We start from the raw sequence: 24,550 nt of genomic DNA on the forward strand, positions 1-24,550 counted from the left end.
CTACGTTCCCTTTGTTTTTCTGCATCCTTGAAAACCCTTGATCAAACGTTGAGAAATATTTGAAAAATAAAACGTCCACCTTGAGCTCAAAGTTCATTTTCTTGACAATCCTAGAGGAGTCACAATATCACAAGAATGGCATACCCCGGTATGCATTTGCCCTTCATATCTGAAGTTGTTTTGCATCAAAATATGCTTCCTTGGAAGAAGACATGCTTTCAACATTCACAATCACATCAAAATGGTGATGGAATCTCATGCCTTGTGATTAAATATTCTTTAGTCAGTTGTTTAAAAATTGAACTTACCTGTAACTGTCCACTAAGTTAACAATAACAATGAATACAAGTTTCTTTTGACTTCTTTTGACTGTCATAAAACCCTCACCTGAGACAGTCCAATAAGTAGACAATGCTAACTTAATACAATGGATGAGAAAAAGTTCTAAGAGAGTACATTATGAACACAATGGGATAAATGTTTTAAGTAGGTTATAGGCCTCAAACTGTCCATTCTGTGAGAAAAAACAACTATTGTCGGGCCTAACGGCCCTCCAACAGTTCTTTCTTCTCACAGAATGGACAGTTTTTGGCCTATAACCTTTACTTATAAGCAAATACATTCTATATCTTAGTCAAATGATGACTAACATTTTTTCATATTTATTGTTACATTATTTACTTACTGAATTGTCAACGGAATTCCCTGTTTCCCCAATCATGACAAGACGGATGTGACCGGTCGACAGGGGACGCACACTCCTCCATGGCGCCCGATCCGACCTCCAAATTTTTGGAGGTCCGTATTTGCTTTGCTTCTATTTTGTATGAATAGATTGAATAGACTTTTGAGTTTGAATACTGTTTGTTTTATCCATGTTTTTCAATCCGAGATAATTATAAGAAAAGTTTGTCTAGATTTTTGTATGGTTTCTGATGTGATCAATCAATTTGCTCGCATTATTAATTGCAAAAACACCGAAAGCGTGAAATGCTGAGCATATCGCTTTATGATGTTATAAAGCTTTTATGATTTTTGCAGTTTTATCTCGGAAAAATGTAAATATTTCGCTGTATAACGACATTCTTGTACACATGAGGGAAATATAATTTTTAAAACTCTAAATTTTTATTTTAGGAACCTCAGATTCAAGGCGTGCAAAGCAGAAAAAAACCCATCCACAGCTTATTTTAACAATGGTGGCAGGGCTATTCTCTCAATTCTCCTTATTAACATGGAAAAATGTTCTGCTTCAGAGACGTAAGATATGTGTGACGGTATTTGAAATTATTCTCCCACTGGTTTTCCCGTTAGTTCTGATAATGATCAGAAACCTTGCGGACTTTCAACCAAGAACCATGAACGCCACAACGTACGACGAGAAAAGCATCTACAGTTGTTATATGAGTAGAGTTTTCTATGTCCCAAATACAACCGTGATTGAGAACCTCATGAATAACACAAGACAAATTATAGTAGGTAAAGACATTATAGTGAATTTGAGGTACAGTATATTATTCATTATTTCTTGATTATTCACTGAAATATGCAATTATATATAGACCTTTGATGAAACGCAGTGCGGAATGTACATTTATTTTGATTATTTTCTTTTTTGGGGGGTCATTTAATAAAATTTTTAATTATTTTTAACGATAAAAAATAAAATACATATTAAAAATCCAAAACAAAATGTCAATTCAATATTTCAAAAATCTGTAGCATTCGCCAAAAACACTGCCTGTCTATATGACACCTCTTCTTTTACCTTAAACAAATGTCCCCTGCTTCGTTAGATAGCATGAATAGTAATCTGCCATATTTGTTTTAACTTCAGAAAAATACAGATATGGATCTTTTCCCCTGAAAGGTAATAAAATGCTTATAGCCGTCTACATTAGAAATATTGAAAGAGAAATAAATATTATCTATTTTGACATTTATAGTTAATCAGTTTATTTTATTTCCTTATAATCGGTAGGTCATTTACATGCCATGAATATTCATGAAATATTCTGAAATTAATGATTTGTTATAAACACAAATATTTCAAAGAAATATTCTGAATTTGTGATTCTGAAGTTCATAATATTTATTTTTTTCTCAGGATTTGCAAATGAAAAGGACATGATGAATTATATAAAACGGTCTCACAAGCCCGGTGATTACAATTACTACTGGGAGACGGGAATTGTATTTGATCCGCACCCGTCCTACGTGTCGGATCTTCCAGAAGACATTACGTACACTATACGTACGAGAGGACTATGGGACACAAAGGATCAATACGCTGACAAATCATTTAATCCTGGACCTGCATGGGACGGTGGTATGCTTGAAAATATGCAATACTACCAATATTCCTTGTATTTAATTTTAGTAATTCATGTTAAGGACAATTGTCATTTGGAACTGTAGAAGTTCAATCAAATGTTTGTGAAGACAATATTGTAGTCTTATTTAAATTATACTTTACCAAAGTTTACCAGATCCGTGATTTGAGCCTTGAATTAATGCTTCTTCAAAAAGTTTTTTTTTCCTTAATTTTCATTTTGTTGTTCTTGTTTTGCAAATTTGGAAATCCTGATTAAGGGATTGTATGGTGAAACAGAACGAACAGCATTCAAGATTAAAAGTCCATAAAACAATACAAAATAGGAGCAGAGCAAACCTCGATAACATCAGAATTGGGATCAGGTGCCGTGTAGGAGTGTGCATCCACTGTCGACGGGTCACATCCGCCGTGTGCTCCTTGATCGTGAAAAAAACCCCGGAGAAATCCGTCGTCAAATCAGTGTATAGATAATGGCCTAACTATTAGTGTGAAAAAAAATCAGTCAGCATTTGGCTCAATAATACATTGTATTTGTTGACAAAGTCATTGTATCAACCATATAGAACTTACGAAATGATGGCTTTAAACGAGCCTGTTGATATTTTTGTTTCAACAACTTGTTTGTCAATAATTCACCTAGTTTTAGAAATTGTTCATAGGTAGATTATGCGTTTGCGTATTGAATCGACATAGATACATTGTATATAAACTCCGTATGTAGGTGTCATATTTCTGTCTCCTACATGCAAGATAAACTATGTTAATATGCAACATAATAATGTAGACATGCAACATATATAAGTCAACATGCAAGATAATTATGTAGATATACAGCTTATTTATGTCAGCATATACAACTTCCTTATGTCAACATACAATTTATGTAGGTCAACATTCGACCTATTTATGCCAACATGCAAGATATTAATGTTAAAATGCGAGATACGTATATTGATACGCAAATTATTATCTTGCATGTTGACATAGATGTCTTGCATGTTATAATAATTATATAGCATGTTCACATACAATTAACTAGCATGTTGACATATAGATTTGTATATCTTACATGTTAACATAATTTTCTTGCATGTTCACATACAATTAACTAGCATGTTCACATAAATATCTTGCATGTCTTAATAATTACATTACATGTTAAGGTAGGTCCGTACGTTCAAAATCTTCTGTCAAACTGATCATTTCTTCATTTGAATACATTGAATAAGTCAAACTAACTAAAACAACCATAAAAGACATATCTTTGCAGGTTACTTTTCATACAACATGTCCCAGAGTACATACAGTGTACCTCTAAATATTTCAAAATCAAAATTGAACGTAAAGAAGTTTGATATCATATTTATTCAGATATGTATCAAATCACATCAAATTTATGATTAGACTTATAAAAATAAAAAAAAATTCATTTGCAAAAAAGATTTTTGAAATCTTTATTGGAAAACATTAACAAATTGATGTTGAATCTATCCACGTCTTTCAGAAAAAAAATCTCAAAATATTTTTATTTTTAATAATTCTCTCAAGATCTAAGCTGTTTATATGCCATTTTTTCTTTAAAACTTTAATAATTATATTTTAGGTTAACAAAAACATATATTTTATTAGGGTTGACCAGATAATTTTCAGAAAACAGCCTTTTGAACACCTATACCCCATTTTATGGAATTTCATTTTTTTCTAAAAAAGTCAAATCTCATAAAAGATGATATGCACTTAAAATCGATTAGAATAGATCTAAAGGTAGTTTGTTTAGAAAAAATAAAGAAGCTTTATGTCTATAAAGGCAATAAAGAATTCCAGGGTTCTCCACATTTAAAAATTTAACCATGGAGGAAGCTGCGCGAAGGCAAAATGTGGCCGAAAACACGAATGCGTGTTAGACTACCTAATCTTCATTAATCAGTGATTGCTTTTACAATTTTTAAACTTACCCACTGCAACACAAAACAATAGAATATATAACTAACACCTTTTAAAGTAAAAAAAAATAATTAAATTAAAAAAGATTTATCATGTATCTTTACTTCACAAATGTACCAATTAAAATGTGTCCAAAACTGTAGTAACCTTCTGAAGTTCAAGAAGAATTTAAAGAAAATTGGTTGATATTTTAAGTCAGTAACAATGGCAATATTTTTCAGAAATTAATAGTTATAAGAATTGTAGCCTGTTGTATGAAATGTTTTGGTTCAATATGACTAAAACTGATGAATTTGTAGTATTTTTTAAGTTAACACACAAAGGAACATTTGGACCAGTGTCCCTTTTTTCTAAACGTTTTATTTTTCTACATGTTGCATTTTTCACTAAGTTTAATTTTGTTTACTTCCCCACGTGCCCAGTGCTAAAAATAGCACCACGCGACGTTTCATAACAACGGGAAGTAACTCTAAAACTTGGACTAAGATGGCGATTAAAACTTAGGCGGCGATTGAGACGTAGGTCCTATGCACATTTTATCAAGAAGATAATAAATTTAAAGCTTAAAAAACAGACCATGGGAAATTGATTAAAAAACAGAGGAATGTGAAATTTTTATAGAGTATTTTTTTCTGGCACAGAAACTTGAATTGCATGCATGACGATTATCATGCTCGTAATTGTCAGCTTTTATTAAACCCGTTATCTAAGTCTATTCATGAAATGAACATATTGAAGTTCCCCAATATTATTACATGTGTACAGTATAATTAGCTCTCAAAGTACTGATCATCTGATCAGCTGATTGACTCTCCATTGATTGTAACACTTTACAGCATAGTCGCAGATTAACGAAGTGCTTGTTAGCACAGTCCGCTTTCCCTCGAGGCATGCGAGGTGCATGGCAGTCGTAGTATAAACACAATTAACTACTCAAGTCATTAATAAAGTAGGTGTCAGGACTGAAATGCAATAAAATTTAATCATAGGGGCTGCCGATGTTAACCATGGCGCAGCTTGTTTAACCATGGCGCACATAAATTTAACCATGGCGGGCCGCCATGGTAAAACCCCTTGTGGAGAACCCTGAATTCTGTGAATTAAATGATATATTGATCCTACGAACAGAGTGCAAAGTGTTAATTTCCAAAATAATGTGAATCAAGTGTTTTGTATGCACAATGACACCAGAATAAATAGATACATACTTGCTAAATTACTTTTGAAATTATCTAAAAACATTTCACGTCAATAAATAAGTAATTAACAAATTAAAACCGCATCCGGATAAAAGTATGGACTTTTCGTAAGATAAATAAGTCGCACTTTGTCGTAATTGTTTTGCGTCTTGCGTCTATGATGTCAGGTACGCAAAATACGAAACGATTAAGGGCACTACAATTGTGTTATAATTTTGTATATGATGTTATATTTTATCGTCTTATCAACATATAAAGTGTTGATATATTGATCGATATATGAAATTCAATATAATATTTCAGTCGATAAAACGTAAGGCAATAAAATCTATTGAACAAAAGAACATGAAGAAGGGGCCTTTATTGTGTAAAATATCTTAATACAATTCAAAATAAACACAACGAGTTATGACACTTATTTAATACATAGAAAATTTTAACTTTTACTATTATTCACATTTAAAGAAACTCTTTAATACAAACGTATACAAGTTTGATCTATCAGAATTATGAGTCATTTTCTTTTCAGAATACCAAAATGGCTTTCTTTGTCTAAAATATAGTCTAGATACTGCTATTATGGAATATATCAATTCCTCTATCAGTATACCGGATATTATGATTCAACGAATGCCGTATCCACCATATACAAGAAACCCTTTGGCGGATTTCATCAGAATCACCTTTGCCATCACCACTGTCGTTGGTCTTATTCTATCTGCACTCCAACTGACGAAGGAAATCGTCCATGATCGAGAAAAGAAACTGAAAGTAAGGAAAACATACAAGTATATTTACATGAGTAATTCCCTGTAATATCATGTCTTTACCTTCTCAATATATTGATCATGTGGTAACATATTTCATTTCAATTTTTGTTTGTTAAAGAATCTGATATTCTAACTACATAACAATATGAGGTCAGTTTGAAAAAAGCATTGATGAACATGTTCTTTTAAGCAACGTTGGAGAATGTAAATTAGAAGTAATCGTAAAGTATTTTATCCATGTACTGAAAAAAATTTCCATGTTTTCAACAAAAAGTTCATGGTGACAGAGATTTCTTTCAATATAATTATGTAATCATCAGTGCAGTATTATTAATCCTTAATTGTAGTAAATCAAGGGAAATAAATATTGTTTCTTTTTTTACAGGAAACAATGAGGATGATGGGACTGAGTTCCTTTGTTTACTGGTTCTCCTGGTTTTTTAAAGGATTTATCTATCTGATCATCACCTTCGCCATCACTGTTCTCATCTTTCAGGCTGGACCCAACAAGATGTTCCAATTCTCTGACTCCTCTTTACTTTTCTTCTTCTATCTGTCCTACGCTGTATCTGTCGTGTCCTACTGCTTTTTGTTCAGCACATTTTTTAACAAAGGTGATTTGCTCAAATGATACGTTAAATATTTTTCATTTCAATATTAATAGAAAAATGTTCTTGAAAAAAAAATTCATTCTCATTATTTGATAACTTTTGACTTCATATGAAGAATATGCAGAGGACTCATTTTGATTCAAGGACTAAATATCAATTTATCAGTATAGTAAAAACCTGACTCTGTTTCATTATCTGACTAGCTATACATTAGTGACCGTACGGTTAAAGAAATAAACTGCCAATCCATTGTCATATACTGTACAGGATGAAATGATTGTGAACTTTATTGGTCCTGCTATCCTAAATAACCATTTGAGGAGTCTTAAAACCATACAAATTCTCATATTCATACCTAGAAATCAAGCATTCAAACTCTTGGCAAGACTATAATTAATACTGAGCTTGTATTGGGCAAGGTTCTGTTGAAAAATAAGATCTAATGATCATATTATATGAAAATGTATGAATTCGTAAAAGTTCTCCTTTCCCCTGAATTTTAATTACTTGAAAAAAATAAATACATGGTTATGATTAGTAGAATGGCCTAAATCAAAATAATTCTTCATTATCATACGTAATGACAGATTTACTCTGTTTACTTTCAGCAAACACTGCCTCTTATTTTGCCGGATTTTTCTTCTTTGTTACAATCATACCAAATTTTGCGCTGGATTCAAAGTTTTCGGACATGACGAAGCCCCAGAAGATGGCAATATGTCTATTAAACAATATGGCTATGGCATTTGGCTTTACATCGGCATCAGAATATGAAACAAAAGGTGATTCATAATACACAATTAAGTAACTATGTAAAAATTCCTTATTTACATAAAAGATCCTTTTACATTTATATTTTATAATCAAATGGGTATTTACATTTGAAATATTTAAAATTTACTAATGTTTGTATTTGTTGAATAATATATTTTTCATATTAAATTAGATTTCATTGATTGTAACAAAATAATTATAAAGATATCGTCTCTGAAAATTAATCTGAATTGATTATCATACCACGATTATGAGGATATAAATTATAAATATATCTAAATGCCTTTCAACATAATCAATATTTTCCAGGTACGGGGGTTAATTGGAATACTTTCACCAAACCCCCGACGGTGGACGGAGATTTCGCCTTCGGTGACGCCATCTTGATGCTCTGGGTAGATAGTGCCATCTATCTTTTGATCACGTGGTACATAGACGGCGTCAGACCTGGAGAATACGGAGTTCCACAACCATTTTATTTTCCATTTACGGTTTGATTGCAGTTTATTTATGATGAGAGAAAGATAGAAAGAGGGATAGAGAGAAAAGAGAGATGTGAATTTACTATTAGTCATGTACACTGTATCTGTTTATCTCTTATAGTTGGGTACTTTTTCCCTTCTATTAATTAAATAACGACGTAAAGATGGTATGAAGCAGTTTGTCTTATCATCATTTTACTTTATCTTATATCTTAACTACAGCACAAAAGAATAAAAACGTTGAATAACATATTCTGAATTTTTCAAATCAATCTTGAAATTTTTGATATATTATGGAATTCTCATAAAATGAAATTATTGATTTTAACAACGAAGGGAACAGAAATATATGAAATTCATTATTTATCTTAAATGCAGAAAACTTACTGGTTTGGGGGTAAGCAGATTCCCAAGACATCACACGAAGATGTTGATCAGAATCCAAAATATTTTGAGAAAGAGCCATCAGGTCGAAAAATTGGAATAAGCATGAGGCATTTACGAAAGGTATTGCTAGAATTATCAGTTATATATGCTAGTACTGTCAGTTCTTTTAGAAAAAATGGATAAAGTTTATGAATAATTTATTTTAAAAAATAGTAATTATAATACTATTTGGATGTACCTGAAAGATGTAGAATATTCTAAACAATTTATCCCAAGTTAAAAAAGAGTCAAAATGAAATAAGAACTTTGTACCACAGTGCGTAATTAAGGACTGTTGACAACTTATAGCTTTAAAGGTATCAAAATATCAATTTCTGACAGGTGTACACAACTGGTATTAAAGAAACTGTTGCTGTCAAGGATATGTCTCTTGATATATTTCAAGGACAGATAACTGCCTTGCTTGGACATAATGGCGCAGGAAAAACAACAGCGATGTCAATGTTAACAGGTGTGATCTTCATGCGATCATGTCAAAAAAAATTGCACTTCAAAAATTATCATGTCAGATTGATTTTTCTTCAATTCAATATATTTTTAGGTCACCTGAGTTTACTCTGTTTTCGTCCGTCGTCGTGCGTCGTCCGTCGTCCGTCGTGCGTCGTTAACATTTGAACATTTTCAGCTTCTTCTCTGCAACTGCTCAACCAATTTCAACCAAATTTGGCATAAAGCATCTATGTGAGTAGGGGGACAAAAATTGTGAATTTCATGGCCCCTGCCCCCTTGGGACCTGAGGGGTGGGACCAAAATCACTAAAATTAATGCAATCTTTAAAAATCTTCTTCTTTACTCATGGACATCAAGCAGTCAAACTGTTTGCATAATTGTAATCAGCATTGAGTCCTCTACCAAAATTGTGAAATTCATGGCCCTGGGGTCAGGGGTTCTAGTGCTAGGGCGGGGCTATATAGATTATGTAGTGAAAATGCATTATTTCTTTGAAAATCTTCTTCTCTGCCGCTGGGCATTAGATAAACAAACCAAGTGCATAGTTATGTTGAATAAGGCAGCCTTTTCCAAAATTGTGAATTTCATGGCCCTGGGGTCAGGGGTTCTTAGGTGCTAGGGTGGGGCTATATAGATTATATAGTGAAAATACATTATTTCTTTGAAAATCTTCTTCTCTGCTTCTGGGTATTTGATAAACAAACCAAATATATAGTTATGTTGAATAACGCTGCCTCTTTCAAATTTGTGAATTTCATGGCCCCTGCCCCCCTGGGGCCTGAGGGGTGGGGCCAAAATCACTAAACTTAATGCAATCTTTAAAAATCACCTTCTTTACTCCTGAACATTAAGCAGTCAAACTGTTTGCATGATTGTAATAAGCATTGAATCCTCTACCAAAATTATGAAATTCATGGCCCTGGGGTCAGGGGTTCTTAGGTGCTAGGGTAGCTATATAGATTATATAGTGAATAAGAATTGTTTCCTTGAAAATCTTCTTCTCTGCTCCTGGGTATTTAATAAACACACCAAATACATAATTATGTTGAATAATGCTCCCTCTTCCGAATTTGTGAATTTCATGGCCCCTGCCCCGCTGAGGGGGGGGGGGGGGGGCTGAGGAGTGGGGCCAAAACCACTAAAATTAATGCAATCTATAAAAATCTTCTTCTTTAGTCCTGAACATCAAGCAGTCAAACTGTTTGCATAATTGTAATCAGCATTGAGTCCTCTACCAAAATTATGAAATTCATGGCCCCAGGGTCAGGAGTTCTAGTGCTAGGGCGGGGCTATATAGATTATGTGAAAATTTATTATTTTTTTGAAAATCTTCTTCTCTTCTCCTGGGCATTTGATAAACAAACCAAGTACATAGTTTTGTTGAATAAGGCAGCCTTTTCCAAAATTGTGAATTTCATGGCCCTGGGGTCAGGGGTTCTTATGTGTTAGGGCGGGGCTATATAGATTATGTAGTGAAAAAGCATTTTCTCTTTGAAAATCTTCTTCTCTGCTCCTGGGTGTTCAATTAAGTATGAAAGTTGTTACGTGATACTCAGGTGACCTATAAGGCCCGTGGGCCTCTTGTTGCTATAAATATTATTTTTCTAAATTAGGATTTATTCCATCAACTTCCGGTTCTGCTAGAGTTAACGGATATGACATAAATGATGACATCATTAGTGTGCGGGGAAGTCTTGGAATGTGTCCTCAGCATGATATTTTATTTGACACGCTTACTGTGAAGGAACATCTAGAATTTTATTACAAAGTAATACAAAATACCCAAAACAGGCTTTTAAGAATGCTGTGTGCTGTTGTTCAATAAATAATTCAGATAAAATAAAGTCATAATAGATGCTTTACTTAAATAAATCACACAGCAGTAACATTTAAGTTATGCTCTCTGATATAGCTCAAAGGATGCAATAAATCCAAAATGAAAGAAGATATCACGAACACACTACGCATTTTCAAGATTGAGGGGAAACAGAATGATCTTGCAAGAAACTTATCTGGAGGACAAAGAAGGAAATTATCGGTAGCCATATCATTGGTTGGAGGCTCAAAGGTATTTTTTTTTTGGTCCCCGCTTCCATTTAAAGTACCGACTTTCTGTTTCACACTTTTGTGTCCTAGCGATTTCTCGAGAAGCATTTAGTTTTGTTAGTGAAATTTAAGTTATCAACTCCTTTTGGCCAAGACCCCTATTGTTTGGGGGACAAATGTCAAGGTGATAAATTCATTAACTCGGTCTTTATTCAGACTTTATGATGAAAATGATGAAAAAAACAATGTTCATTTTGTTCTTTGAAACTTTTGCTGAACTCTTAAGAGTTAAGTAAACAGATGTGATCCGTTAAATCCTTTGGTCTATCGTTTCATGATTAATACTTTCATTTTACAAATTTTGAAAATTAAAAAAAAGAAGAAATCTTTAATACGTAATACAATTTATTTGATTTACTAATTCCTTAAAATTGATATCAATAACACTTTGAATTTGAATCATTTGTATGTTTTGTTTTCTTGTATCATCATACATTTTATACATATGGTTTCTGAATATTGTTTAGGTAATCATATTAGACGAACCTACCTCAGGCATGGATCCCGGTGCACGGCGCCAATTGTGGGATATCCTTCAGAAATTTAAAGAGGACCGAACTATTGTTCTGTCTACGCATTTCATGGATGAAGCTGATGTTCTTGGTGACCGTATTGCCATCATGGCCGACGGAGTTGTCAAGTGCTGTGGTTCTTCATTGTTCCTTAAAAAGCTTTATGGTAAAAGCAATTTTATGATAGAATTATAAATCAGGATCCACTAAAAACAATTCACTACATAAAAAATCTCTGTGCAGAGTATATAGAGCTTGAAACAAAAAAATCTGTATAAAAGCTTTGCTTAGAGAAGAAACTCCGTATCATATGCTAGTAATGGAGATTTTAACCCTTTTCAGTTTAAGCACCGTTCAGGAATACAGCGTATATTTATTTCATTTATAAAATAAATCATAAATTACAGGAGCCGGATATCACTTAGTGATGGTCAAAGAACCAAGTTGCGATGCGACCAAATTATTAGAAACAATAAGAAGCCGTATTTCAGAAGAGTTACCGTCCTTTGCAAATCTTGAGGAAAGCAGTGGTTGGGGACAACGGAGTGAGCTAGTGACTTTTCCTTTCTTTATCAAACCAAAACAGATTTAAATCTTCATGAAGAGTTCCTTGTTGTCCTTTGCAGAAAAGATGTCCGTAGTCACAAATCTTGAGGAAAATGCTCCGATCAAAGACTTGGGATAAGTGGCTTTGGAATTTCTGTCCTGCATTCAAAACAACAATGGAACACAATTTTTATTAGAAGTATTTTTGAAGTGAGCTAGTGACTTTTCCTTTGCTTTATCAAACCATATGAGTGAAAAACAGATTATAAATCAATTCATGATAAATTATCTTTATTATAGCATTCGAGTGAATTAACGCACTATTGTTAATACACATTTGCAACTCCTTGTTGTAATTCTCTTTGCATCGTTGTCTAGATCATTTTTGTTTTGAAAAGATGTCAACTTTCGTCACGTCAACTTATATATATATATATATATATATATATATATATATATATATATATATATATATATATATATATATATATATATAATTTTGTATTGTGGAAATAAACATTTGTATTTATTTTTTTCAATCATTCCGGTCATTTCAGAGTGAAAGAAAATACAGAAGTTAACACGACCTATAAAGAAGAGATTACGGACGAAAAGCATGCCCTTCTCCAGGCTCCTGGGGGATCGTCCCCTCGGTCATACACCACAGAAATAAGTGATGTGCTGGGTAAGAAAGCCCAGTTAATGTACGGAAATTAGCGAGCTAAAATGCCACCTGTAGAAAAAATGTATTTATTAAAAATCGTGCTTGGTTCTCGCCTCATCTGCGCAAAAGCTCGATTTGAAAAAATGTTCACTAGATATGCAAGTATTCTCGTAGATAACTTTTGCACGATTTGAGTCGGACCGAAAGTTCTTGCTATCCTGGAAAACAGTTGTAAGATGCCTAATTTCAATGGTCTCAATTTTCCTTAGTATCGGTAGTTCTATAATTTAGACAAATAACAAGATAAAGGTATGTTTGCAAACATAGATTTCGATGAACACAAGACTTGAATTATTATTGCAAGGTAGAACAAACTCTAAGGTTTATGCTTGTTTCTTATTAATTCATATTTTGATATATATTTAAACTGAGGCAAAAAGTTACTGTGTATCTGGTAAATAAATGTACGATTTATTTCTATCTGTAATCAGCATATTGGAGTGCGAGTGCTAACCAGGGAACCTTTTTAAAATAAAGTATATTATTATTAGTGGTACCTCTTAGGGTGATCTTAGGAAGAATGATTACAGTAAAGTTTTATATTTTTGTACTTTAATAAAACTTCTAATGTGGATGGATAAATTCTTTTTATATAGATTTTAACATGGGACTCGAAAAGAACACTGGAAGTACAGCCATATTCCAACAATTTCTGGGATTATTGATGAAGAAAGCATTACATACCTGGCGAAGCCGATTTATGATGATAATTCAACTTGCTGTTCCTATATTACTGACAGTATTAGGACTTTTGGGTGATCATTTGCTGAACAATCTAACGCAGCAATCGCAGCCTCCTTTAAAATTAGATTTAGAACCTTTTCCAAATGCCCTAACCACTGTGACTCAAGGACCAAACTCCACATCCTTTTCAGAACATATGACAGAAGAGTATGAGAACTATTTCAGAAAACTGGGTCTAGAGGTTGTGAAGTATGAACCCAGGTCTCCTTCAGAGTTTAACATTAACAAATTTTGGCTGGATCATAATCAGCGGATTGGGCAAAGACCTTTTAATTCGCGATATGTCATTGGATTTGGATTGAATAGAAGCCACATTATTAGTTACTATAACGGTGAAGATCGTCATGCAATTGGAATTAGTTTGTCCTACACGATAGATTTTCTTTTTAAATTCTACTATGGTCATTCTAGAAGCATACAGACTATAAATCACCCATTTCCACCTATGGAGGATAACTATTATTCAGACCAGGGATCAGGTTTGGCATCTTTTAAAGGTCTCACCATTGCTTTGTGTGTTTTATTTGGTTTGTCCTGTTTAGTAGCTTCCTTTGGCGTGTTTCATATCAAAGAGAAGTCCTCTGGGGCCAAACATTTACAAAAGGTCAGTGGGGTCGGCTCCACCGTCTTCTGCTCGGCCAATTTTACATGGGATTTCATCCATTACCTGATTCCAATATTTCTTATCCTGCTTTGTTTTACTGGGTTCAAAATTCCACCATATACAGAAGAAAATAGACTGGGAATTGTGTTCCTGAGTCTGTTCCTGTTTGGTTTAGCTTCAATTGCATGGACCTATCTCTTACATTTCATCTTCCGATCGCCTGCAGGTGGAACAGTAGCTATGATAATAATCAACACGGTAGCAGGTGAGTTACTCCATAGCCGACATTTTACATGCATGTGTTTTTCTGTTTCAATATAAGAAAAAAGCAGGGATCAGAACATAAAATGCCGGTCAAAATCCTTCTGAAGTACTGAGCATACCATTGCCACATTCGCACTATTTGTTTTGTTTTCAGGTTTGTTTACCTTGCTGATGGTCACATTCCTGCATCTAAGTCCAGAGACCAAAAGTGCTTCCGACGCGATGGATAAAGTCTTCATGATAATTTTGCCTCATTTCTGCTTGGGCAAAACATTTACGAATATCTATGTGCGATACGATCTTCGATTACAATGCCATAAAGATTTAAATCAAAATATTACACAAACCTTCTTGACTAAAGGTACCAAATTCAAAGTAATATTATCAACGCATCTAAAGTTTTTAAATTATATTTGAATTTAAGGGGAAAATATGGATTATTTTATTTAAAAAACTATCTGCTTCCTTTCTTGTTGTAAAATGTATAGTCAGCATTCTTAACATTATGTTTTATAAAATTTCAATTTAGAAGAAATGTGTCCAAATGACAATTATTTGGAGTGGGACTACCCAGGATGTGGTCGATACCTGTTGATGATGTCAATACAGTGGGTTGCTTTTATGACTTTAGTGTTTCTCTTGGACAGCGGAGTAATACAGCGTTTTGTCTACCGAACTCTGTGTAGTCCAAACGGCGGAGCTACAGACTCGGATAATGATCCCAGCATTAATCCGGATTCGGACGTTTTAGAAGAAGCAATGAGAATACACTTAACTCAAATAGGCGACCTGATGACAACTGATAAACTTATAATCAAAAACCTAAAGAAAACATATGGCGTCGTCGAACATTTTCATGCAGTAAAGGGAATAAGCGTAGGAATTTCTGAACAAGAATGCTTTGGATTGTTGGGTCAAAATGGCGCTGGGAAAACGACAACATTTAAGATGCTGACAGGCGATGTAATGAGCTGTAGTGGGCATGCGTACATCAATAGTTTAAGTGTTGATAGTCAGATTCAGCAGGTTTGTTTTTGAATTTCTGTATATAATTAAGTTTGTAATACATTTGGCCCTTATTTTTGACGTAACCGGAACAAAGGGAAAAAATCTTGTTAAGATTGCAGTTTTTTTTTGTAATTACAATTACGAGTAGTTTTGTTTTTCACTTTAACAATATTACAACAATTGTGCATAATATCATTAATATGTATGTTCATGTGGTATGTTCAAGTTTGCCTTAAAACAAGTTTTCTTGGAGGGAAATGTCAAAATATGAATATTGTCCTGGATAAATCAGGATTTATTTAACATATTAAATTCCTTAATATTTATTATTTCAAGTACTTCAAATTTTTTTGTGGATGTATATTGTTACTTCTATTACACCACAGGTCCATCGTTGTCTTGGATACTGCCCCCAGTTTGACGCATTGATTGACACTTTAACAGGAAGGGAGATTTTAAGACTTTACGCCAGAATGAGGGGGATTAACGAGAAGGAGATCAGTCGCGTCATTAATGACCTATTGGACGCAGTGACGCTCACAAAATATGCAGACAAACTGTGTGGGACATACAGGTACAAACATTGTGTATCTGTGTTTCCCCTGTTTGAATTTTTAGCAGCTAGAATAAGTGTGAATTATACTTCCTTTTTTTTAATATAATTTCTATCCAATCTTAAACAACATTGTTAAAAAGACTTTCTAAAGTTTTTATTTTTTCCTCTAAAATAATATTCCAAAAGTTTTAACTTCTCGCAACAGAATTCATATATTCCGTTTTATAAAGTAAATAGAAAAAATTTAATGATTCAGTTTATTTGTTCTTTTGTTAAAGTGGTGGAAACAAAAGGAAATTGAGTACTGCCATTGCATTGATTGGAGATCCTCCAATCCTGATGCTGGATGAACCGACGACGGGCGTGGATCCAGCCGCGCGAAGGCAAATGTGGAATGTACTTTCTAAGGTCCGAGCCAGTGGAAGAACGCTTGTTTTAACGTCTCACAGGTAGAATATTATGCCCCTGTAGTAAAAGATTCGCCCTGAACCGAAGGCTCGAGAAGAATTTAGTTTTTAGCTCACCTGAAGAAGGCTCAAGTGAGCTTTTTGTCCTGCCCTTGTTTTTGTCCGTTATTTTTTTTTCACAGGTATATTTCTTGTGACAAAACTTTCCTTTGCAATTTTATCATCATGTCCTTTTGATCGTGACCGTGGAGTTTGTCCTTTAAAAAAATATGTAATCTTGACCAAAATCAAAAAAAAATCCTTTGCTAGGGATTTAATATTTCAGATATAGTTTCCTTTTAACAAGCCATTACTTTGGGTTTCATTAATTTTGGCTCTTTTACCTTGAACTTGGAGTTTTGCCTAATTTTTCACAAATTCACGGATAAAAAGTTTCCTTTTCACTAAACATAAACACAAGTAGGAAAATATGAAGAGTAATAGGTATTTCTTGATAACTATTTCTGTCTCAATCTTAAAAATTTTGTTTTTGTTTCAATTTTTTCTGTTACGAACATTATCGTAATACACAGAGCAGTCAGAATATGCTTCATTATTTGTCCTCATGGGGTAGTGTAGATTTCAAAATGTCTAAATTATATCAGTGGGGTAGGGTGGGGATGCATTATGTATTACAAGGGGGAAATCATGGTAAAAGAAAAGAATGGTAAAGAAAATGGGCCTCTTGTTTTTTCACAGTCAATGTCCTTTGAGCTGGAGTTTGTCTTTTGTAGTTTTGAAATTGAAAATGCAAGTCCAACCAAGTTTTATCTGATTTCAAAGCATGGTCTATTTTTATATTTTTTATTTTATCTGTAAATCATTGTAATTTATACAAAATCATGTTTCTTTGAAAGAGACGATATAACTTAAAACAGATAGAAATGAATAGCTCTTTCAAAAAAATTGTTTTGAAAACATTTTCAACATTGAAATGGTTGTTAATGTCCATATAATTTAAAAAGTAAGAATTTGTTTTTAGCACATTGTTGCTCCTTTTCCTACCAATAAGATGATTTGAAAGTAAAATCTGTCAGTATAATATAATAAACTACTTTTACTTACCATTAGCATGGAGGAGTGTGATGCCCTTTGTACCAAAATAGTCATCATGGTCAACGGAAGATTCGTGTGTTTTGGGAGTCCCCAACATTTAAAAAACAAATTTGCGCAAGGTTACACCTTGACAGTGAGACTAGCACGTGACAATAACGGAAACGCAGTGGATTCTGGTCCGTTATGTAATCATATAAGTAGAGAGTTTCCAGGAACCGAAGTTTTCGATGATCAACAAGGCTATCTCGATATTCACATTCCACATCAAAAATTATCATTAGCAAAACTTTTCAAAGAAATGGAGAAAACAAAATCTGAATATAATGTAGAAGATTATTCAGTACATCAGACGTCCCTGGAGCAGGTGTTTCTTGGGTTCACGAGGATGCAGGTGCCCCCGGTGGACAGAAAGAGGGCGTGCCCTTGTTGTTTCTGTTGTAGGTCGAAACCAGCTTCATAAAGCGAAGGCGTAGGCCTCCCGGGTGACAGAACTTTGATATCCATCTTCTGATTTATATGCATTTAAGTATCTATACTCAAAAAGTGAAAAGATCTAGATCTTCATATTTTTTTCTTTTTTGGAAATATATATGAGCTCATTGTAGATAGTTGGGAGACAACTCATGTTTACAAATAGTATATTATAATGTTAAGCATTTTTTATTTACAAAAAATATTCGAACTTTCTAAGAAGTAATTAAACATCTGCTGTGGAGTTCAGCTTCTAGTATAAGTTAAAGATATATCGACGATGTATTATCAATTAACAAGAGTTTCTTCAATTCAAATTTCGACTCGAAGTATCCCAGTGAATTAGGAAACGGTACCACAAAGTCTGACACATCTATGTCATATTTCGCCATTTGAGTTGATTTTTTTAATTGTAATCTAGCAAAAGAAATTTCAAAATAGTGGTGATGACTTCAACTTTCCTGTCTTATGTAGCAATATACACTGTGCATCTTAATTACATCTTAATTACCTAGGTAAGAGATTTTTGTTTTCCAGTTCATTCAATACAGATGAGGATGTTGTATACCAACGAACATTTTGTTTAGCGAGGCAATCTATTTACAAACAATTACATAAAAACGAATATCAACAGCCTCATTTAAAGTCATCATTTCGAAAGTAAGTTCTATCGGCGACAAAATGACCTTGTCAGGAAATACAATTTAATTTATCATTAAATCGAATGCTGCCTGAAGGTTGTCATACTTACTGTATTGAGTTGTCTGTGGATTTTTTTGCTTTCCTAATCATGACAAGGAACATTCATCACGTGTGACCGGTCGACAGGGGATTCTTACTTCTACATGGTACCTGATCCCAGGTCCTTGTTCTGCTCTCGTTTTTTTTTTATTGTTTCAATGGACTTCGGGACTTGATATCGATCTGTCTTTTAACCACATATTTTTGATTCTAGATGTATGTTAACTAAAGTGACACAGAAATTCCTACATTAAACAACAATCCAGTGTGTGTCAGCTTTTTGTTACACTGTAGGTAACCTTGTTTATGTCTTCTCCACTGAATTTGGTATTACTAGTAAGTGATCAATCTAAGTTCAAAGGTATGATGAGCAAGTGTATATATATTAAAATATTGTCAATTTCATGGCCCATTATGATGCGTTCTAGTGTTACGGTATAGCGTTCTGTCGAAAATGAAATGCACATTTTTTTAAATTCTTCATTGACTGCTCTAGGATTTTTAGCTGATAAACTAACTTAATGCGCATAATAATGATAAGCAATTGTGCTCAATTCAAAATTGTGAGTTTCCTGACCCCTGTTTAAGGGATTCTAGTGTTTGAGCAGGTCTGTTTAGAAAGTATAAAAAGTGGAAATAGATAAATTTTTTTGAAAAGTCGTCACTTCCGTCCCTTGGATATCTCGAGGTGTTCAAACTACAAAAGGTTAAGGAAGAAGGGCTTATAACCAGCTCTGTGAAATTCTGGACCACTTGTCCAAGTGCCCTGGTGTCACCTTTCCATCAGGGAGCTGTATAGCATTACAATACAAAAGACATCAAGGGACGGTGCATTTACATTATACGACTTTCCTGGATGCCTATTACTATTTACTACTTACAAAAGATTATAAGCAAGATATACAATGTCTTGCAAGCAAAATTATGTCTAAAACTTCATATACAACATCAGTAGCCTGTATTGATTTTTTTATTATAACTGCGTAAATTCATTCGTATGTAGAAAATTTGCCGTCGAAACGAAAGTAGGAAAATCCCATCTGCATATCATACCAATTGTGCACAAATAAAAACAATGAACGAAAAGTATTATTTAAAGGCATAAGAGCAAATTATTTGCTACGTTTTCTGTTTACATATAGGTTTCAGAAATATTGGAGTTGTACCTATGCAATCATAAACGTATAGTATCAATATAACATCCTAGGTAAAATATATCTGAAAGACTGGCATTCGACCTCGCGCTTGCATTGTTTTTGTACTGTAAAAATCTCAATACTTGCACAAAAACACCCTCAATCATCTTTATGCACCCCTCCAACACTTCTGTGGACATTGTTTACGTTCTTGCTAATGTTATCAAACTCCATACAGTGTCAATTCTCCGGGACTACTTTCGTGCCCTACGAATAATGCATAATATGGAGTTGTAGCGTAACGTAATACTGAGCTGTCTGGAGCTTGTTCTGGACTGATACTTTATAGATGAAGGATTGAAGATGGACCCCAGTCAAAATCACACTAATGTTTTTATCAACAAACGCATGTACATGATAGGTAATTGTACTGTCCAATAAGATCATAATTCAACTGACTAAAGAGAGAACACCTTTTGCTCATTCGAACACTTTTCCTTAAAAAAATGATATAAAAATAAATAAAAAGATGATACAAAGTATATACATTATATATATATGCTTACAAAACAAAACACCCCCACCTCTTAAGAAAGATAAACAAATTAAATCTTGCAAACAAAATTAAAATCTAGAAAAAATAAAATATTGAAATGTGTTACACTCAGGTGGCTATTTAACTAAAGAAGGTGTGCTCACTCCACGAGGAGACGTTCTGATGTATGATAAGAGGTGTTCCACATGGAAACCTGCCGCGCCCCTCCTAACCGCAAGAATGTATCACTGCTTATGTGTCATCAACGGCCAGATTTATGCCCTGGGTGGAATAGGAGAAGACCACAGGTTTGACCCATAAATTGTCACTCTTTTTCAAATTTAACAGTGATATATTTGGAAATATTTAGCTTTTTAATTTTTTTGGTCACATTATAAAACACTTCTCTGCTTCTTTTCAAACAGTACAATGTATTTTAAAAACAAAATTACTGCAGAAATTAATTTTAATTTAAGATCGTTGTTTATCTAGACTTACTCAAAATTTTACGGTGGAATCAATGGAGGCAATAAAAGAACGTTATTATATAACTAGTGCTAATTGTAACGGGGACCGTTACAGATGTTCCCCAAACGCTCCCCAACTCCCTTTTGGTGCCATATTCCCTGTAAGCTTCATTAAATACGACAAACTCGATGCATTTGAGACTTTAATAACGTTTACCCAGAAGTGTACAAAGTTCATTCAAATTTTGAGTGCGTATGTGAATGCATGTGCGTAATGACCATATCATCTTGTCTACACAATTTATATATACTAAATATTAAAGCATTTAATCCAAAAGTAATAAAAAGATACGCTCATTCAAGTGTTCTTTTATTTATTTTGCTCATTTCACGTGCACGCACGTGCATACATGAGCATGGTGACCATATCTTCTTGTAGATGTCCGTTACATCTATCTATGTTCTAAATCCCACCCCGTTTGGTTGAAAACCAAGGGAGTTATAGCTGTTTAAAGTTTCAGCCAATCAGAATGCAGCGCAGGTACATGCACGTGTATGCATGTGCATGGTGACCATACCTTTTGTAGTAGTCCAGTGTATCTATCTATGTTCCAAATCCCATCCTGTTTGGTTGAAAATCAAAGGAGTTATAGCTATTTAAAGTTTAAGCCAATCAGATTGCAGCGCACGTGCATGCACGTGTTTTCATGATAATTGCTATATATCTTGTTGTAAGATATCCTAATGCATGGCTATTTTTAAAATTTCAAAGGATTTCGTCAAAAAATAAGAAAGATATTGAGACTTTAGTTTCAGCCAATCAGAGCAAAGCGCACGTGCATGCGCGTGAGATCTTGCTATTTTGACCATGTCATATTGTCTATGCTTCTAATATATCCTTATATTATAAGTTTCAAAGCATTTCATCAAAAATTAAAAAAGTTACGCCTATATCAATTAAATCGGTCATTTCACATGTTGCACGTGCACGCTCTTGCAAGCACGTGCGCGGAAAATGACCTTCGTTCCACAAATCTACATAACATGTCTACTGACCCTAAAAACATTTCACCTTAGTCGGATGTATAGTTTACGAGATCATTCCCGGAAAAAAGTACCCAGGAAGAAGAAGAAGAAGAAGAAAAATAATAATAATAATAAGAAACAGAGTAAAAACAGTATGTTCCCCAACTTCGTTTGGGGAACATAATTACTGCATGTAGTTTAGTGTAACATTAAACACACCCCCAAAACCAACACCCCACCCCTAGGAAACTATTGCTAACAATAGTTTTCAAGTGTGAATTTTTTAACGGTTATATAAATTATCTGACTTTATTCCGAAACTCTGCACATTTTCATTTACTTTTTCTTTTGAAAAGCTTTTTAATATTGTTAATTAAAACATTTTTGTGACGTCATCTTTTGTTGAACCTGGTTCAATAAATTTGTTATTGACCTGCACCCCGTCCAATAAGTTACCTGTAGGTGTCCAATAAGATCCAACTTATTGGACAGGTACAGGTAACGTTAAAATGAGAACAAAAGACGAGGCAAATAAGTAAACACCACGTAAAAGGCAATGACAAATCAAACAATTTAATATGAACAATGTAGGAAATTAGTAGCGTTAAATGTTAATATTTCAAAAAAAAATCCTATTGAAAATGGCACAAATAATCCAGTGAATTGAATGTCTCAGATTCATTATTGTAAACGCATCCGTGGCTCCGATCATAAATTTCCTAAATTCACCGTTCATTTCTATATATACATTTCCAAGATAAAATTACCAATTGTAAATGTAATTTATTTCCTCATGATGTCTTGGCGCGGTTCCAAAAAAAAACCACACGACAACATAGAGAGAAGCAGGCTTATATTGGCGGAATCCATGTAAATATAAGGAATAACTGGACACATGAAGAGATGGATTGGCTTGTGTGATAAAGCATAAACGTGTTTTCTTCACACACAACCTTGGGCTTTTTGTTAATATATATCCTTAAATAATATTAATTTCACAATGATTGATCCACAAAATTTAGAATCCAATGGACACAAAAGATTGAGAAGCATGTGTTTTCTTACACAAAACCTTGGGCTTTTTGTTTATATATTCAAATATCCGTTTCTCCGCATTTAGCACAAAATTTAGCTCACGAAATTCCAACGTGATTTATAACCATTTGTCCACCTAGTCCTGTGTCGTTTAAGCGAGTATCTGTCGTTTTAAGGAGTGGCTGGAGCAAATTCCTTCCGAGTTCGAAACCGGCTCCCAAAATAGAATTGCATTTTTAAAAAATACATCAGGAATAATCTCCCAATTTCATAGAAAATGCTTTAATAAACAGTTGTTTGAGTAAAATCATTCAAATCCTATTGCTTTACAAAAATTACCTTTTAACGGGAACTGTTTCTTGCAAATTCCAAAACATAAGAATATATATCCGGATTTCACAGTAAAAACCTGAACTGAGGCATCTTGGTGTAATCAATATATGGCATCGTCAAAACACCCGATTCTGAAGGTCTTTTTTTCGAAATTAAAATGTACTTCTTCATCCGTGGTCGTTGCGTTGTAAAATGAATAAATTGTAAAGAGTTTAAAAGAACTGACTTTTACGCATGCGTAGTATATATAAAAAATGTCGCAATGCGGATAAATAAGACTAAACAAAGTTAATTTTCACATTTATCGATATAAAACACTCTGATTCCTACTATTAATAAAGACAGAAGGAAAACCAAAACTAGTTTTCTTTGGCCTAACTTGATGAACAGTGCCAGGTAGTCATCCAAGCAGAACGAGACCTTACCTGTGACTGTCCAATAAGTTAATAATGGAAGTGTTCGACAATGGTGAAATGTTTTAAGTAAGTTATAGGCCTCAAACTGACCATTATGTCAGATATTAGACTCTCCTCGGCGCTAACGCGCCTCGGGTCGTCTAATATCTGACATAATGGACAGTTTTCGGCTTATAACCATTACTTAATAGCTTCTACGTACACACTTCAATATGCTTAAAATGTTACTAAAATACTTCATGAGCTTATGCTTATTTAAAGTATTCTCAATTCAGTGGAGTGTTACAATCCATCCTTTAACTGCTGGTACTTTGTCAAGGCAATGACGGAAGGGGGGATGGGCGCATGCGCGGCAGAATTTGGCGGACAACTTTATATCGCTGGTGGTTATGGTGTTTCAATGGGAAAATCAGAACCATTTTCAATTTTGAACAGTGTAGAATGTTTTCATCCCCATTCGAACAAGTATGAATTTTTATTTAGTTATCTTAAAGTTTAACTTTTTCTTCTCCCTGTCTTTTGAAAACAAAACAAGCAAAGTTTTATTTTAATATTCATTTCCAATTTTACCAGGTTGACACCGAAACTAAATATGCGCTACGGTCGTTGTTATGCCAGTCTTGTGTCTGTTGACCAGTCTTTATACTTATGTGGAGGTTATGCAATCAACCCGAGATCACATGACCATTAGCTGTCGAGCGTGAGTGATATTGATGATTACAACATCGCAAACGATACATGGTATTACAGGAATCGGTTGTACACAGATAGACATGATGCGGCTTGTTTTATGTCTGCATGGTAAGTCTGTA

At 33.8% G+C, this 24,550-nt stretch overlaps 2 protein-coding genes across 2 annotated transcripts; both read left to right on the plus strand.

Annotated features, from left to right (window-relative positions):
• Positions 1 to 1,176: 1,176 nt before the first annotated feature.
• LOC134245100 (phospholipid-transporting ATPase ABCA3-like) lies at positions 1,177 to 18,190 on the plus strand. The gene is made up of 21 exons (XM_062727361.1): positions 1,177 to 1,479; positions 1,838 to 1,870; positions 2,108 to 2,329; positions 6,008 to 6,249; positions 6,634 to 6,862; positions 7,468 to 7,641; positions 7,943 to 8,124; positions 8,494 to 8,622; positions 8,884 to 9,013; positions 10,626 to 10,780; positions 10,925 to 11,080; positions 11,586 to 11,796; positions 12,038 to 12,175; positions 12,374 to 12,386; positions 12,734 to 12,861; positions 13,497 to 14,513; positions 14,667 to 14,873; positions 15,042 to 15,538; positions 15,907 to 16,094; positions 16,355 to 16,525; positions 17,594 to 18,190. Exons 1-21 carry the CDS (start codon positions 1,197 to 1,199, stop codon positions 18,036 to 18,038), a joined length of 4,950 nt encoding a protein of 1,649 aa, XP_062583345.1. The 5' UTR covers positions 1,177 to 1,196; the 3' UTR covers positions 18,039 to 18,190.
• A 2,089-nt stretch (positions 18,191 to 20,279) lies between these two features.
• LOC134245099 (kelch-like protein 28) lies at positions 20,280 to 24,429 on the plus strand. The gene is made up of 4 exons (XM_062727360.1): positions 20,280 to 20,347; positions 20,595 to 20,769; positions 24,000 to 24,203; positions 24,312 to 24,429. Exons 1-4 carry the CDS (start codon positions 20,290 to 20,292, stop codon positions 24,427 to 24,429), a joined length of 555 nt encoding a protein of 184 aa, XP_062583344.1. The 5' UTR covers positions 20,280 to 20,289.
• The last annotated feature ends 121 nt before the right edge of the window (positions 24,430 to 24,550 follow it).

This window comes from Saccostrea cucullata, unplaced genomic scaffold (genome assembly GCF_032062105.1).
Source record: "Saccostrea cucullata isolate Sc308-1 unplaced genomic scaffold, CSIRO_AGI_Scuc_v1 ctg2181, whole genome shotgun sequence".
In the NCBI taxonomy this organism is placed as follows: domain Eukaryota; kingdom Metazoa; phylum Mollusca; class Bivalvia; order Ostreida; family Ostreidae; genus Saccostrea; species Saccostrea cuccullata.